The sequence below is a fragment of the Eriocheir sinensis genome, chromosome 50 (genome assembly GCF_024679095.1).
Source record: "Eriocheir sinensis breed Jianghai 21 chromosome 50, ASM2467909v1, whole genome shotgun sequence".
NCBI lineage: Eukaryota > Metazoa > Arthropoda > Malacostraca > Decapoda > Varunidae > Eriocheir > Eriocheir sinensis.
Window position 1 is genome coordinate 5,681,780 of NC_066558.1, and position 12,844 is coordinate 5,694,623.

At 38.7% G+C, this 12,844-nt stretch overlaps 1 protein-coding gene across 3 annotated transcripts in view; it reads right to left on the reverse strand.

Annotated features, from left to right (window-relative positions):
• LOC126982304 (tubulin alpha-1 chain-like) overlaps positions 1-10,592 on the reverse strand; it is a 35,294-nt gene extending 24,702 nt beyond the window's left edge. The window contains exons 1-2 of one of the 3 annotated variants that reach the window (XM_050834300.1): positions 10,538-10,592; positions 2,214-2,430 (exon numbers count right to left, since the gene is read on the reverse strand). In XM_050834300.1, coding sequence (XP_050690257.1) covers positions 2,214-2,388 — 175 coding nt within the window. In that variant the 5' untranslated portion in view covers positions 2,389-2,430; positions 10,538-10,592. Of the gene's footprint in view, positions 1-2,213; positions 2,431-7,452; positions 7,634-10,537 lie in introns of those variants that run through there. The other 2 variants (XM_050834299.1, XM_050834298.1) reach the window with 2 other exon arrangements.
• Positions 10,593-12,844: the final 2,252 nt, after the last annotated feature.

Below are 12,844 nucleotides of genomic sequence, written 5' to 3' on the forward strand. Positions count from 1 at the left end.
TTGATTACGGAGCCAGGGAGCGGAAAGATACAGGTAGATAGAGAGGCAAAAAAGTAGGAAGAGAAAGAAGGGTAAGAGAGATAGTAAGCTAAATGGAAGGGAAGGGAGGAAAAGATGAAATACTTGAACCAGGGAAAGGAAAGACTGATTAAAAGGAGAGAAGAAAAATAGGAAGAGAAAGAAGGATAAAAGAGATAGTAAGCAAAATGGAAGGGAATGAAGGAAAAAAAAGATGAAATAATTGAACCAGGGATAGAAAAGACTGATTAAAAAGGAGAGAAGAAAAGCAGGAAGAGAAAAATAGGGTAAGAGAGATAGTAAGCAAAATGGAAGGGAAGGAAGGAAGGAAAAGTTGAAATAAATGACCCAGGGAAAGGAAAGACTGATTAAAAAGGAGAGAAGAAAAATAGGAAGAGAAAGAAGGATAAGAGAGAGAGTAAGCTAAATGGAAGGGAAGGAAGGAAGGAAAAGATGAAATAATTGAGCCAGGGAAAGGAAAGGCTGATTAAAAAGGAGAGAAGAAATGTAGAAAGAGAAAAAGGGTAAGAGAGAGAGTAAGCTAAATGGAAGGGAAGGAAAGAAGGAAGAAGTGAAATAGTCGAGCCAGGGAAAGGAAAGACTGATTAAAACGAGATAAGAAAAGTAGGAAGGAAGGAAGGGATACTTTGGTGTAATGTGTCATGTGTTGTGATGAGGGGAAAATAAATGAAGAAGAGAAAAGGAAGAAAGGAAAAAAAAAGAAGGAAAAGAGGGAAGGATATAAATAATGAAGATATGGTTTGCGTTAATTCTTGTTTGTTTGTTTGTTTGTTTTGGTGAATGTTTATTAGTGAATGCGAGTATTTTTTTCTTTAACGTAGAATGATGATAGAAAACATGAATAGCCTAACCAACGCACCACGGAGACATTAATAAAACAAAAGATATCGAATTTAAACAATCACGGTGGAATGAAGGAAAGAAAGAAAGAAAGGAAGGAAAGGAAAGGAAGGAAAGGAAAGAAAGAAAGGAAGGAAGGAAAGAAAGGAAGGAAAGAAAGGAAGGAAGGAAAGATATGTTAAAGAAAGGAAGGAAAGAAAGAAAGGAAAGGAAGGAAAGAAAGGAAGGAAAGAAGATATTATGGTAAAGAAAGGAAGGAAAGAAAGGAAGGAAGGAAAGATATGGTAAAGAAAGGAAGGAAAGAAAGAAAGGAAGGAAGGAAAGGAAGGAAAGAAAGGAAGGAAAGAAGATATTATGGTAAAGAAAGGAAGGAAAGAAAGGAAGGAAGGAAAGAAGATATGGTAAAGAAAGGAAGGAAAGAAAGAAAGGAGGGAAGGATAGAAAGAAAGGAAGGAAGGAAAGAAGATATGATAAAGAAAGGAAGGAAAGAAAGGAAGGAAGAAAAAGATGAGAGAAAATGCGAGAAAAGAAAAGTCCAAACTCATATAATATTAACACACGATTGGCTGCAGTATTACCAAGATAAAAAAAAGTCCCTCTTATGGCAGAGCAAAGACCTTGAGATGGCGTTGCGTAAGCGTGAGTTCCTTCCCCCAAGAGTTAGCGACGTTCCAAGAAGCTTAGTGGTTGATGTTTAAATGATGGTGGCCACTTATTCTGCGTCCTGCTGTATTGATTGGGGGGAGGGGGAGAGAGGGGGGGGGACGGGGAGAGAGAGAGAGAGAGAGAGAGAGAGAGAGAGAGAGAGAGAGAGAGAGAGAGAGAGAGATTATTAATGAAAGACTTGGAATTATTCAGTGTTTGAAGAGAGAGAGAGAGAGAGAGAGAGAGAGAGAGAGAGAGAGAGAGAGAGAGAGAGAGAGAGAGAGAGAGAGAGAGAGAGAGAGAGAGAGATGAGGAAAAAGAACGCTATACAGAGAAGAGACACATTATCCATACTCATCCACTTGTCCACATCCACCTCTCGTCATCCATACACAAATCCACTTTTCACTCACCCATTTTATCCAACCACTTCACAAAACACATCCACATTCTTCCCACTCATCCACATAAATCCACTCATCCACTGTCATCCACACACGAAATACACCTACAGTCTCCCATACATCCACATACATACATCTTTCATCCACACAAATTTACCTCTCATCCACATATAATACACTTCCTCATCCACCTCTTCACTCCCTCACCCACACAAATTTACCTCTCAACCACACATATACACATCCTCATCCACCTTTCACCCCCTCATCCATCCCTTTCCTCACCCACCACCGTCGGCTCAAGGTCCACAAACACGGCTCTGGGCACATGTTTCCCGGCGTTGGTCTCGCTGAAGAACGTCCTGAAGGAGTCATCGTCGAAGTCCACATCAGAGGGCAGAAGTCCGTCCGGCTGTACCCCATGTTCAAGACAGTACAGCTCCCAGCACGCGTTGCCCATCTGTACCCCGGCCTGCCCCACGTGGATCGAGATGCACTCACGCTGGGGGGGGGCAGAGGGGTGGGGAAGGACAGGTTAGCACAGGTGAGGTGAGGAAGGATAGGTTAGAACAGATGAGGTGGGGAAGGACAGGTTAGCACAGGTGGCGAGCGATAAGGAATGGTATATTAACGTGAGGTGAGGTTTGGAAGGATAGGGAAGAGAGGAAAGGGAGTTATGTGAGGGTGAGGCTGATTGGTGTATGTGATGGTGTTAGGGAGAGTAATGAAAGGAAGGAAAGAAGGGAAGGAAAGGAAGGTATGGTAAAGAAAGGAAGGAAGGAAAGGAGATATGGTAAAGAAAGGAAGGAAAGGAAAGAAAGAAAGGAAAGGAAGATATGGTAAAGAAAGGAAGGAAAGAAAGGAAGAAAAGAAAGAAGATGTGGTAAAGAAAGGAAGGAAAGAAAGGAAGAAAAGAAAGATGTGGTAAAGAAAGGAAGGAAAGAAAGGAAGAAAAGAAAGAAGATGTGGTAAAGAAAGGAAGGAAAGAAAGGAAGAAAAGAAAGAAGATATGGTAAAGAAAGGAGGGAAAGAAAGGAATAAAAGAAAGATGTGGAAAAGAAAGGAAGAAAAGAAAGGAAGGAAGGAAAGGAAGAAAAGAAAGAAGACATGGTAAAGAAGGGAAGAAAAGAAAGGAAGGAAGAAAAGAAAGAAGATATGGTAAAGAAGGGAAGGAAAGAAAGGAAGGAAAGAAAGGAAGAAAAGAAAGAAGATATGGTAAAGAAGGGAAGAAAAGAAAGGAAGGAAGAAAAGAAAGAAGACATGGTAAAGAAGGGAAGAAAAGAAAGGAAGGAAGAAAAGAAAGAAGATATGGTAAAGAAGGGAAGGAAAGAAAGGAAGGAAAGAAAGGAAGAAAAGAAAGAAGACATGGTAAAGAAGGGAAGAAAAGAAAGGAAGGAAGAAAAGAAAGAAGATATGGTAAAGAAGGGAAGGAAAGAAAGGAAGGAAGAAAAGAAAGAAGATGTGGTAAAGAAGGGAAGGAAAGAAAGGAAGGAAGAAAAGAAAGAAGATATGGTAAAGAAGGGAAGGAAAGAAAGGAAGGAAGAAAAGAAAGAAGATATGGTAAAGAAGGGAAGAAAAGAAAGGAAGGAAGAAAAGAAAGAAGATATGGTAAAGAAGGGAAGAAAAGAAAGGAAGGAAGAAAAGAAAGAAGATATGGTAAAGAAAGGAAGGAAAGAAAGGAAGGAAAGAAAGAAGACATGGTAAAGAAAGGAAGAAAAGAAAGGAAGGAAGAAAAGAAAGAAGATATGGTAAAGAAGGGAAGGAAAGAAAGGAAGGAAAGAAAGGAAGAAAAGAAAGAAGATATGGTAAAGAAGGGAAGAAAAGAAAGAAGTTATGGTAAAGAAGGGAAGGAAAGAAAGGAAGGAAGAAAAGAAAGAAGATGTGGTAAAGAAGGGAAGGAAAGAAAGGAAGGAAGAAAAGAAAGAAGATAGAAGGGAAGAAATAAAGGAAGGAAGAAAAGAAAGAAGATATGGTAAAGAAGGGAAGGAAAGAAAGGAAGGAAGAAAAGAAAGAAGATATGGTAAAGAAAGGGAAGGAAGGAAGAAAAGAAAGAAGATATGGTAAAGAAGGGAAGAAAAGAAAGGAAGGAAGAAAAGAAAGAAGACATGGTAAAGAAGGGAAGAAAAGAAAGGAAGGAAGAAAAGAAAGAAGATATGGTAAAGAAGGGAAGGAAAGAAAGGAAGGAAGGAAAGGAAGAAAAGAAAGAAGACATGGTAAAGAAGGGAAGGAAGGAAAGGAAGGAAGAAAAGAAAGAAGATATGGTAAAGAAGGGAAGGAAGGAAAAAAAGAAAATATGGTAAAGAAAGGAAGGAAAGGAAGGAAAGGAAAGAAAAGGAAGGAAGGAAGGAGTCAGGGTCAGGTCAGAGGGCGATATAGTAAGGTAGGGTATGGAAGGGAGGTCAGGGAAGGAAGGAAGGAAGATGAAGTAAAGACCAGGAGAGAATGGTGAAGATAGAACGTAAGGGAAGGTAAAGAGAGAAGGGAAGAAGAGGAAGGTGGGAATGAGGTTCAGCACAATATATCAGAATGTAAATATAGCACAGTCCCTCGACTTTTCCTCTTCCTTTTCTTTCCCTTCATCTTCCTTTTCTTTTATTTTTCTTTTCTTTTCTTTCTCTTTTCTTCTCCTTCATTTTTCCCTTCCTCTCCCTTTCTTTCTCTTCATCTTCCTTTCTTTCCCTTCATCTCCCTTTCTTCCCCTTCAACTCCCTTTCTTTACCTTACACTCCCTTTCTTTCCCTTCATCTTAGCACATCCTTAAAACAGCTATTGCAAGACGTAACAAACAACCTAAACTCTCGTCTCAGTATACAGTTCTTAAGACGGTGCTGTAAGGTTCGGAAAGGCAGAAAGAGAGTAAAGAACGGTACGATAAGGTAAGGAAAGGTAGGGACAGAGGTAAAGGAAGGTAGGGATGCCATGAGTCGTGAAGTACGGTACATATAAGTAGGGATGTCATGAGTCGTGAAGTACGGTACATATAAGTAGGGATGTCATGAGTCGTGAAGTACGGTACATATAAGTAGGGATGTCATGAGTCGTGAAGTACGGTATATTAAAGCTTGAGAAAGGCAGCAAAGAAAGGTGTTGGAAGGTATGGGAAGGTAAAATGTGATAGAGAAAGGCAAGGAAAGATACAAGACACGTAAATGGAGGTAAGAAAGAAAGGGAGATGAAGGGAAAGAAAGGGAGATGAAGGGGAAGAAAGGGAGAGGAAGGTAAAGAAAGGAAGATGAAAGGATAGACAGGGAGAGGAAGGTAAAGAAAGGGAGAGGAAGGTAAAGAAAGGAAGATGAAAGGATAGAAAGGGAGAGGAAGGTAAAGAAAGGGAGAGGAAGGTAAAGAAAGGAAGATGAAGGGAAAGAAAGGGAGAGGAAGGTAAAGAAAGGGAGAGGAAGGTAAAGAAAGGGAGAGGAAGGTAAAGAAAGGAAGATGAAGGGAAAGAAAGGGAGAGGAAGGTAAAGAAAGGGAGAGGAAGGTAAAGAAAGGGAGAGGAAGGTAAAGAAAGAAAGATGAAGGGGAAGAAAGGGAGAGGAAGGTAAAGAAAGGGAGAGGAAGGTAAAGAAAGGGAGAGGAAGGTAAAGAAAGGGAGAGGAAGGTAAAGAAAGGGAGAGGAAGGTAAAGAAAGGAAAATGATGGGGAAGAAAGGGAGAGGAAGGTAAATAAAGAAGATGAAGGGAAAGAAAGGGAGAGGAAGGTAAAGAAAGGAAGATGAAGGGAAAGAAAGGGAGAGGAAGGTAAAGAAAGGAAGATGAAGGGAAAGAAAGGGAGAGGAAGGGAAAGAAAGGGAGAGGAAGGGAAAGAAAGGAAGATGAAGGGAAAGAAAGGGAGAGGAAGGTAAAGAAAGGGAAAGGAATGTAAAGAAAGGAAGATGAAGGGAAAGAAAGGGAGAGGAAGGTAAAGAAAGGGAAAGGAATGTAAAGAAAGGAAGATGAAGGGAAAGAAAGAGAGGAAGGTAAAGAAAGGGAGAGGAAGGGAAAGAAAGGAAGATGAAGGGAAAGAAAGGGAGAGGAAGGTAAAGAAAGGGAAAGGAATGTAAAGAAAGGAAGATGAAGGGAAAGAAAGGGAGAGGAAGGTAAAGAAAGGGAAAGGAATGTAAAGAAAGGAAGATGAAGGGAAAGAAAGGGAGAGGGAGGTAAAAAAAGGAAGATGAAGGGAAAGAAAGGGAGAGGAAGGTAAAGAAAGGGAGATGAAGGTAAAGAAAGGGAGAGGAAGGTAAAGAAAGGAAGGTGAAGGGAAAGAAAGGAAGATGAAGGGAAAGAAAGCTAAAGATAAAGACACACAGAGAAAGAGATAAAGAAAGATAGACGTGAAGAAAGGCGAGAGACGGTACGGTAGAAAAAAAGTAAAGAAAAGAAGGAAAAGAGGAGGAAAATACGGTAAGGTACATAGGTAAGAAAACACGAAAGATAAAGATCGAAAAATTAAAGCTAAGGAAAGTAGAAAATAGGTAAAGAAAGATAAAGGAAGGAAAAATAGGTAAGATAAAGATAGAACAATTAAAGCTAAGGAAAGTAGAAAACAGGTCAAGAAAGATAAAGATATAAAGAAAAGCAAGGAAAAATAGGTAAAATAAAGATAGAAAAAGTAAATCTAATGAAAGTAAACGTAGAAACTTGTAAAATATAATGAAAGATAAAGTAAAGCTAAGGAAAGTAAACGTAGAAAATAGTAAAGGACAAAGAAAGATAAAGATATAAAGAAAAGCAAGGAAAAATAGGTAGAATAAAGATAGTAAAAGTAAAGCTAATGAAAGGAAACGTAGAAACTTGTAAAAGATAAAGAAAGATAAAGTAAAGCTAAGGAAAGTAAACGTAGAAAATAGTAAAGAATAAAGAAAGATAAAGATATAAAGAAAAGCAAGGAAAAATAGGTAAAATAAAGATAGAAAAAGTAAAGCTAATGAAAGGAAACGTAGAAACTTGTAAAAGATAAAGAAAGATAAAGTAAAGCTAATGAAAGGAAACGTAGAAACCTGTAAAAGATAAAGAAAGATAAAGTAAAGCTAAGGAAAGTAAACGTAGAAAATAGTAAAGGATAAAGAAAGATAAAGGTATAAAGAAAAGCAAGGAAAAACAGGAAAAAAGAAAGAAAAATAAAGAATAGGTAAAATTAACAGGTGGACTAAAGAAAAAAGACAAGGAAACTATAAGACAAAAATAACATCCACGTACAAAAAAGGTCAAGGAAAATCAGGGAAAAAAGAAGGAAAATAAAGAATAGATAGAATTGACAGAATAGACTAAAAAAGGGGCAAGAAAACAAAGGTCAAGGAAAAATAGGTTGAAAAAAAGTCAAATAAAGAATAGATAAAATTGACAGGGGGCGACAAAATAAAGGTGAAGGAAAAATAGGTTGAAAAAAAGTAAAATAAAAGAATAGACAAAATTGACAGGGGGCGACAAAATAAAGGTCAAGGAAAAATAGGTTGAAAAAAATTAAAATAAAAGAATAGACAAAATTGACAGAATAAAATAATAAAATAGGGCAAGGACACTATAAGACAAATATAACCTTCACGTACCCCTCCGCTGACCATGGTGAACGCTGACTCGCTGGTTCCTTTCCGATGACGCAAAAAACAAGAGTAATTTAGAACTGAGACTGTGGTTCTAGAGTGCGTGCGTGTGTGGGTGTCTGTGTGTGTGAGTGTGGCGCGCGTGTGTTGAGGGGTAGGCACTCCAGCTGATTATGAGCCAAAACTGCTATTCTCCTCCATCCTTCTCCTCTTCCTCCTCCTCCTCCTCGGTCAGCCAATCACAGCGCGCCTCGATCCTCTCCGCCAATCACGAGTCGAGTTTTGGCATCGTGGGCGTGGCCTGCATACCTGGCTGCCTTTTACCTGGATTCTTACACCTGGCTTTGGAAAATTCATCACTAACCTCATTTCTGGGAACCTACAAGCGGGGTTTTGTGATTTTGTTTCGTTTTATGGTGTTTTGGGGATAGTTAAGTGGTTAGGGAATTAGTTTTACCTGTTTAATTAATGTTTTTCTTACCTGGCTTTGGAAAATTCATCACTAACCTCATTTCTGGGAACCTACAAGCGGGGTTAAGTGATTTTTTTCGATTTATGGTGTTTTTGGGATGGTTAAGTGGTTAGGGATTTAGCTTAGTGATTAGGGAATTCATTTTACGTAATTATCGAACGTTTTTTTTCACCTGGATCTAGAAAAGTCATCACTAACCTAATTTCTGGGGAGGTACACGAGTTTTCTTGTGTGTGTGTTTTGGGATGAATGTTTAGTGTTACTTCTATTTAGTTATTTAGTTGCGTATTTAATTACTGGTTTCAAATAACTTATCTCTGTTTTTAGTTTAAGGATGATGCACGCACATTGTTGTTGTTTTTTACTATATTCTTTATTTTAAACCTTTAGAATAATTAACTGACTGGGGAATTATTTTTACCTGTATAAGTAATGCTTTTTCTCACCTGGTTCTACATACATTTTATCATTGTTTCGAAGTTGTTTCTAAGCCTCTAGCATGATACACAAAATCTTCTCATTCTCCCTTTATCTTGTACTTTTGGAATGATTAACTGTATACATAATTAACCTGTATAATGAAATACTTTCCACCTGGGTCTATGGATCTAATTAATTATTCTTGTTTTTATTTAAAGGGAGACACACACATATTCTTTTCATTCTTTCTTTTTCTTAAGCTTAGGAAGTAATTAACGAATCAAGGAATTAGTTTTACCTGTTTAACTAATGACTCTCTTCACCTGGTCCTTAATGAATGCTCTTTGTTCTCATTCCCAGGTACACACACACACACACACACACACACACACACACACACACACACACACACATTCTCTTCATTCTTCCTTTGTCTTAAACGTTGGCAATAATTAACTCACTAGGTTCCTTGAATTTTCAGCTGAACCTTTAAAGCCTTCTCAGTGATCTTGTTTCTAGGAAGACACACTTATGGTTATTATATTTTTAGGGGGTTGCAATGTTTTTTTTCTGTGTTTTCCTCTTGAACTGTCTCTGATGTAAAAAAAAAAAAAAAAAAAAAATAGGGTCTTGTTTTGTGTTGGCAATGATAAAATGATCTGAATTAGTATCATTATTACTATTATTATTATTATCTATCATCATCCTTATACTTCACTACCTTCCTTTTTCACCTGGTCCTCCATAACTCATCAATTTTTTTTTCTTGATATGTTGTAAGTATTTCATCCATCAGACAATTCTTTTTACCTGCATTCCTACCTTGAATTTTCCCCTTGAGCTTACATTAAATTATTCATCACTGGCCTCATTTTCAGGAATATACACACTTTTTCGTTCCTCTGCTTCTTCCTTTCTTCCTTTGTTGTATCATACCTTCTTACACTTTGGAAATATTAAGCTGAATATATTTTTTTTTTCATCCTCGTTCTTATTCTGATCTTCCACCTGATCTTTCAAAATTCATTATCTACTATTATTATTACTACCTATTACAATCCATCACTATCTGTTATCTATTAAAAAATCATTGTCGTTCTCAATTCTAGGAACAAACACACATGACCTTTTCTTTAATCCTTTGTTGTTTAGTACGTAGCTTAATATATGATGGAGCTATTGAACTGATTGTATATTCTTAACCTTCATTCTGACCCTCATCTACACTCTGGGCTTCCAAAATTCATTATCGCTCTCATTTTGGGCTTTTTAATTATTGTGGAATGTTGTTGTTTTTTCTTCACCGATATGGACACCCTAATCCTTCCCCCAACACCCTCTTTCTTTCTTGTTAACTATGTAGCTATTCATACTTCGATCTAGACATTACTCACATTCCATACTCATACTAACTCATCCTCGCACGCTTATTTAAGGATACACACTCACGCTACTTATATTTACCTTGGAGTTAAAGAGAAAATGGCAACAATGACGAAACTCTCCAATACCCTCCACGCCCCACGCTGTTTGTCTCCCTTCCTTAGACTCATTATTTTCATACTTTCACATGTTATTCATTTTCCATACTCACCCCAACTCATCCTCACACGCTTATTTAACTATACACACATACGGTACATATATCAACCTTGGAATTAAAGAGAAAATGGCAAAAATGACGAAACACTCCAATACCCTCCACGCTGTTCATCTCCATTCTTTAGATTCATTATTTTCATACTTCCACATGTTATTCATCTTCCATACTCATACTAACTCATCATCGCACGCTTATTTAACGATACACACTCACGCTACTTATATCAACCTTGGAATTAAAGAGAAAATGGCAAAAATGACGAAACTCTCCAATACCCTCCACGCCGTCTCTCTCCCTCACTTAAACTCATTATTTTCATACTTCTATTGATTTTTCAGCTTTCATATTCCCTCTAACTCATCCTCACACTCTTGTTTAACTTTAAAAACTCACAGAAGTCATATTTACCTTAGAATTGAAGAGAAAATAGCAAAAAGGACGAAGTATCACCATTACCCTTCCCGCCTCACGCTGTCTCCCTCCCTTACTCAAACCCATTATTTTTATATTTATAGACATCATTAAACAACCATATTTACGCTAACTCATCCTCACACTCTTATTTAACTTTAAAAACTCACAGAAGTCATATTTACCTTGGAATTAAAGAGAAAACAGCAAACATGACTAGAGAAAGCTGTATCACGTGTCCATCAGCTGTGTGACCTGTGTCGAATTTCTTGAGTCCGAGTCGATCAGCTGTGTCGAATTTCTACTTATGGATTAATTTTTATTGGTTTTCGAGTTTTTATTGCATTGTTAGCTGACAAAAACACTATCAAATTTATATGATGTACTTTTTTGTCATTTTTTCATTATGGGTTTGTCAATTTCTATCCGTCTGCATATCTACCTGCCTCATAGAACACAATGCATATATTAAAAGCGTTGGGGTCAGTATCATTGCAGACAGAGACACGCCAGTCCTCGTCGACAGACCGACTTGGTCGGCTAGATTTCGATCGCCGATAGAGTCGGTCTGTCGGCATATATCTTGCTACTATTCGTTACTCTCTGGTTGTAGGTCCATGTCCAGATCATGGTGGCTCAGTTCGCCCACAGGTACCGAGAATGGAGAACTTTCTACATTAGGGTGTGGAGCAGATAAAATGGTAGACTGGTTGGTCCCTGAAGTGATATCATCACTGGTGTGACTGTCAGGAGCTGAACATGGAAAACTAAACCAACTGGCTAGCTCGTGTTCTCCGTTGACAATATCTAAATACTGTTGCCTGGAAAACACAGTGTTGCAAGCACGATGTTGCCATCTGTCACATGCATCACGCTGAAACGCATGCTGATTACGTCGTCGCATTACTTGGGTACACACGAGGCACGGCCCGTGCCCCCTCGTGCAGGGGGGAGCAATCTTTTCCCTCTCCGGACAAGGGCCCGTTCTCCTAGTGATACTGGGGGATAAATATTAAAAAAAAAAAAAACTACGTCAATGTCAAAATATCGTCAAGCTAGACGAAAGCTGCCACTGGTGGTGTTCACAGAAGTGTTCTGTGGCGTGGCCGACAGCCCTGGGAGAAAACCTGTGCTTTGAAGGGTAACTAATTAAGTCTTAATTACCTGTCTTATTTGTCGAAAGTTATGGTGGAATCACCACGGCCCACTTGAACCCCCCCACACACACATTTTTCTTCTTTCTCCTTACACTGTAGTTGGTCAATGATACAATTTAACACTGCCCCGTGGGCATGGGCTGTGTGGTATAGGAGGCTCGATCGTCCGGCATGCATGGTTTTCAGAAATTTGTCGATCTTCCTTTTGAATGTCATTTCCCTGATTTCTCTTGGCAAGCAGTTGAAAAGCCTGGGACCAAAGTTAATGAAATGTTCGGCCTCAACTGTTTTAAGCCGTTAATTGTGTCACTGAAGAGAGTTTTTCTGTAGCATGCTCTGCTTTTCCTCTTCACGTAAAGATGGGCAGTGAACTAACTGTTCTCAAGAGTGAGAATTTTTTTGTAAGGCTAAATCTCGATTTTCTAATGAGATGGTTGCCTAGCTGCACATTATGATCCATGTGACATTCTGTTGCGCGGTTGTGGGAACAAGGCCAGTCCCTTAAAACAGGTTTGGGAACTGAGTTTTACCTGCAAACTTAGTACATTAGTATTGATGATTAAGACCCGAGTGCCGGGTAATTACTGTATTCATGCGACAGCCGACAACTAGGCGGTCCGGAGACATGACAGTCCTCGTCGATGGACCGACTCGGTCGGCTTGATTTCGATCGCCGATAGGAGAGGGAGGGAGCAGTTTTTGTACGTTTCCCGTAGTGATACTTGGGGATAAATCTTGGAGGAGGAGGAGATCGTAGGGGGGGGGGGGGGGGGAAGATTGCTCCCTCTTGCCTGAGGGAGCACGGGCCTTTGCCAAAGGCGGCCCGTAGCAGGGAGCCGACAGACCGACTCGTAGGGGTGCAGGCTTATCACTATATAGGGATGTGAGAATCGAGTACTTTCTGCAAACCGAGTAATTTGGTTTTGTTTACTCTTCAAAACCGATTACTGAATGATTACTTTGCTCAGGCGACAGGTAGGCTTTTAGTCTGAGAAAAAATAACTTTGATAAGATAATATGTCTCTTTGGATTAAAACGGCCAAGTAATTGAATTGCAAGAACCGAGTAACCTACCACTCGGACCGAAAATCACATCCCTATTTATAAGTATATATATATATATATATATATATATATATATATATATATATATATATATATATATATATATATATTTTTTTTTTTCTGTTATCATCCTTAATTACTGCTGTGCCTTCCCTTGCCGCCTGGTTCATTAATCATAACGTTGTAGCTGCCATTATGAAAGAGTACCAAACTTTGCTGCCAGGTGTGATCTAGGTAATTGCATGTGTACCTACTCAGGAATGTTGTCAG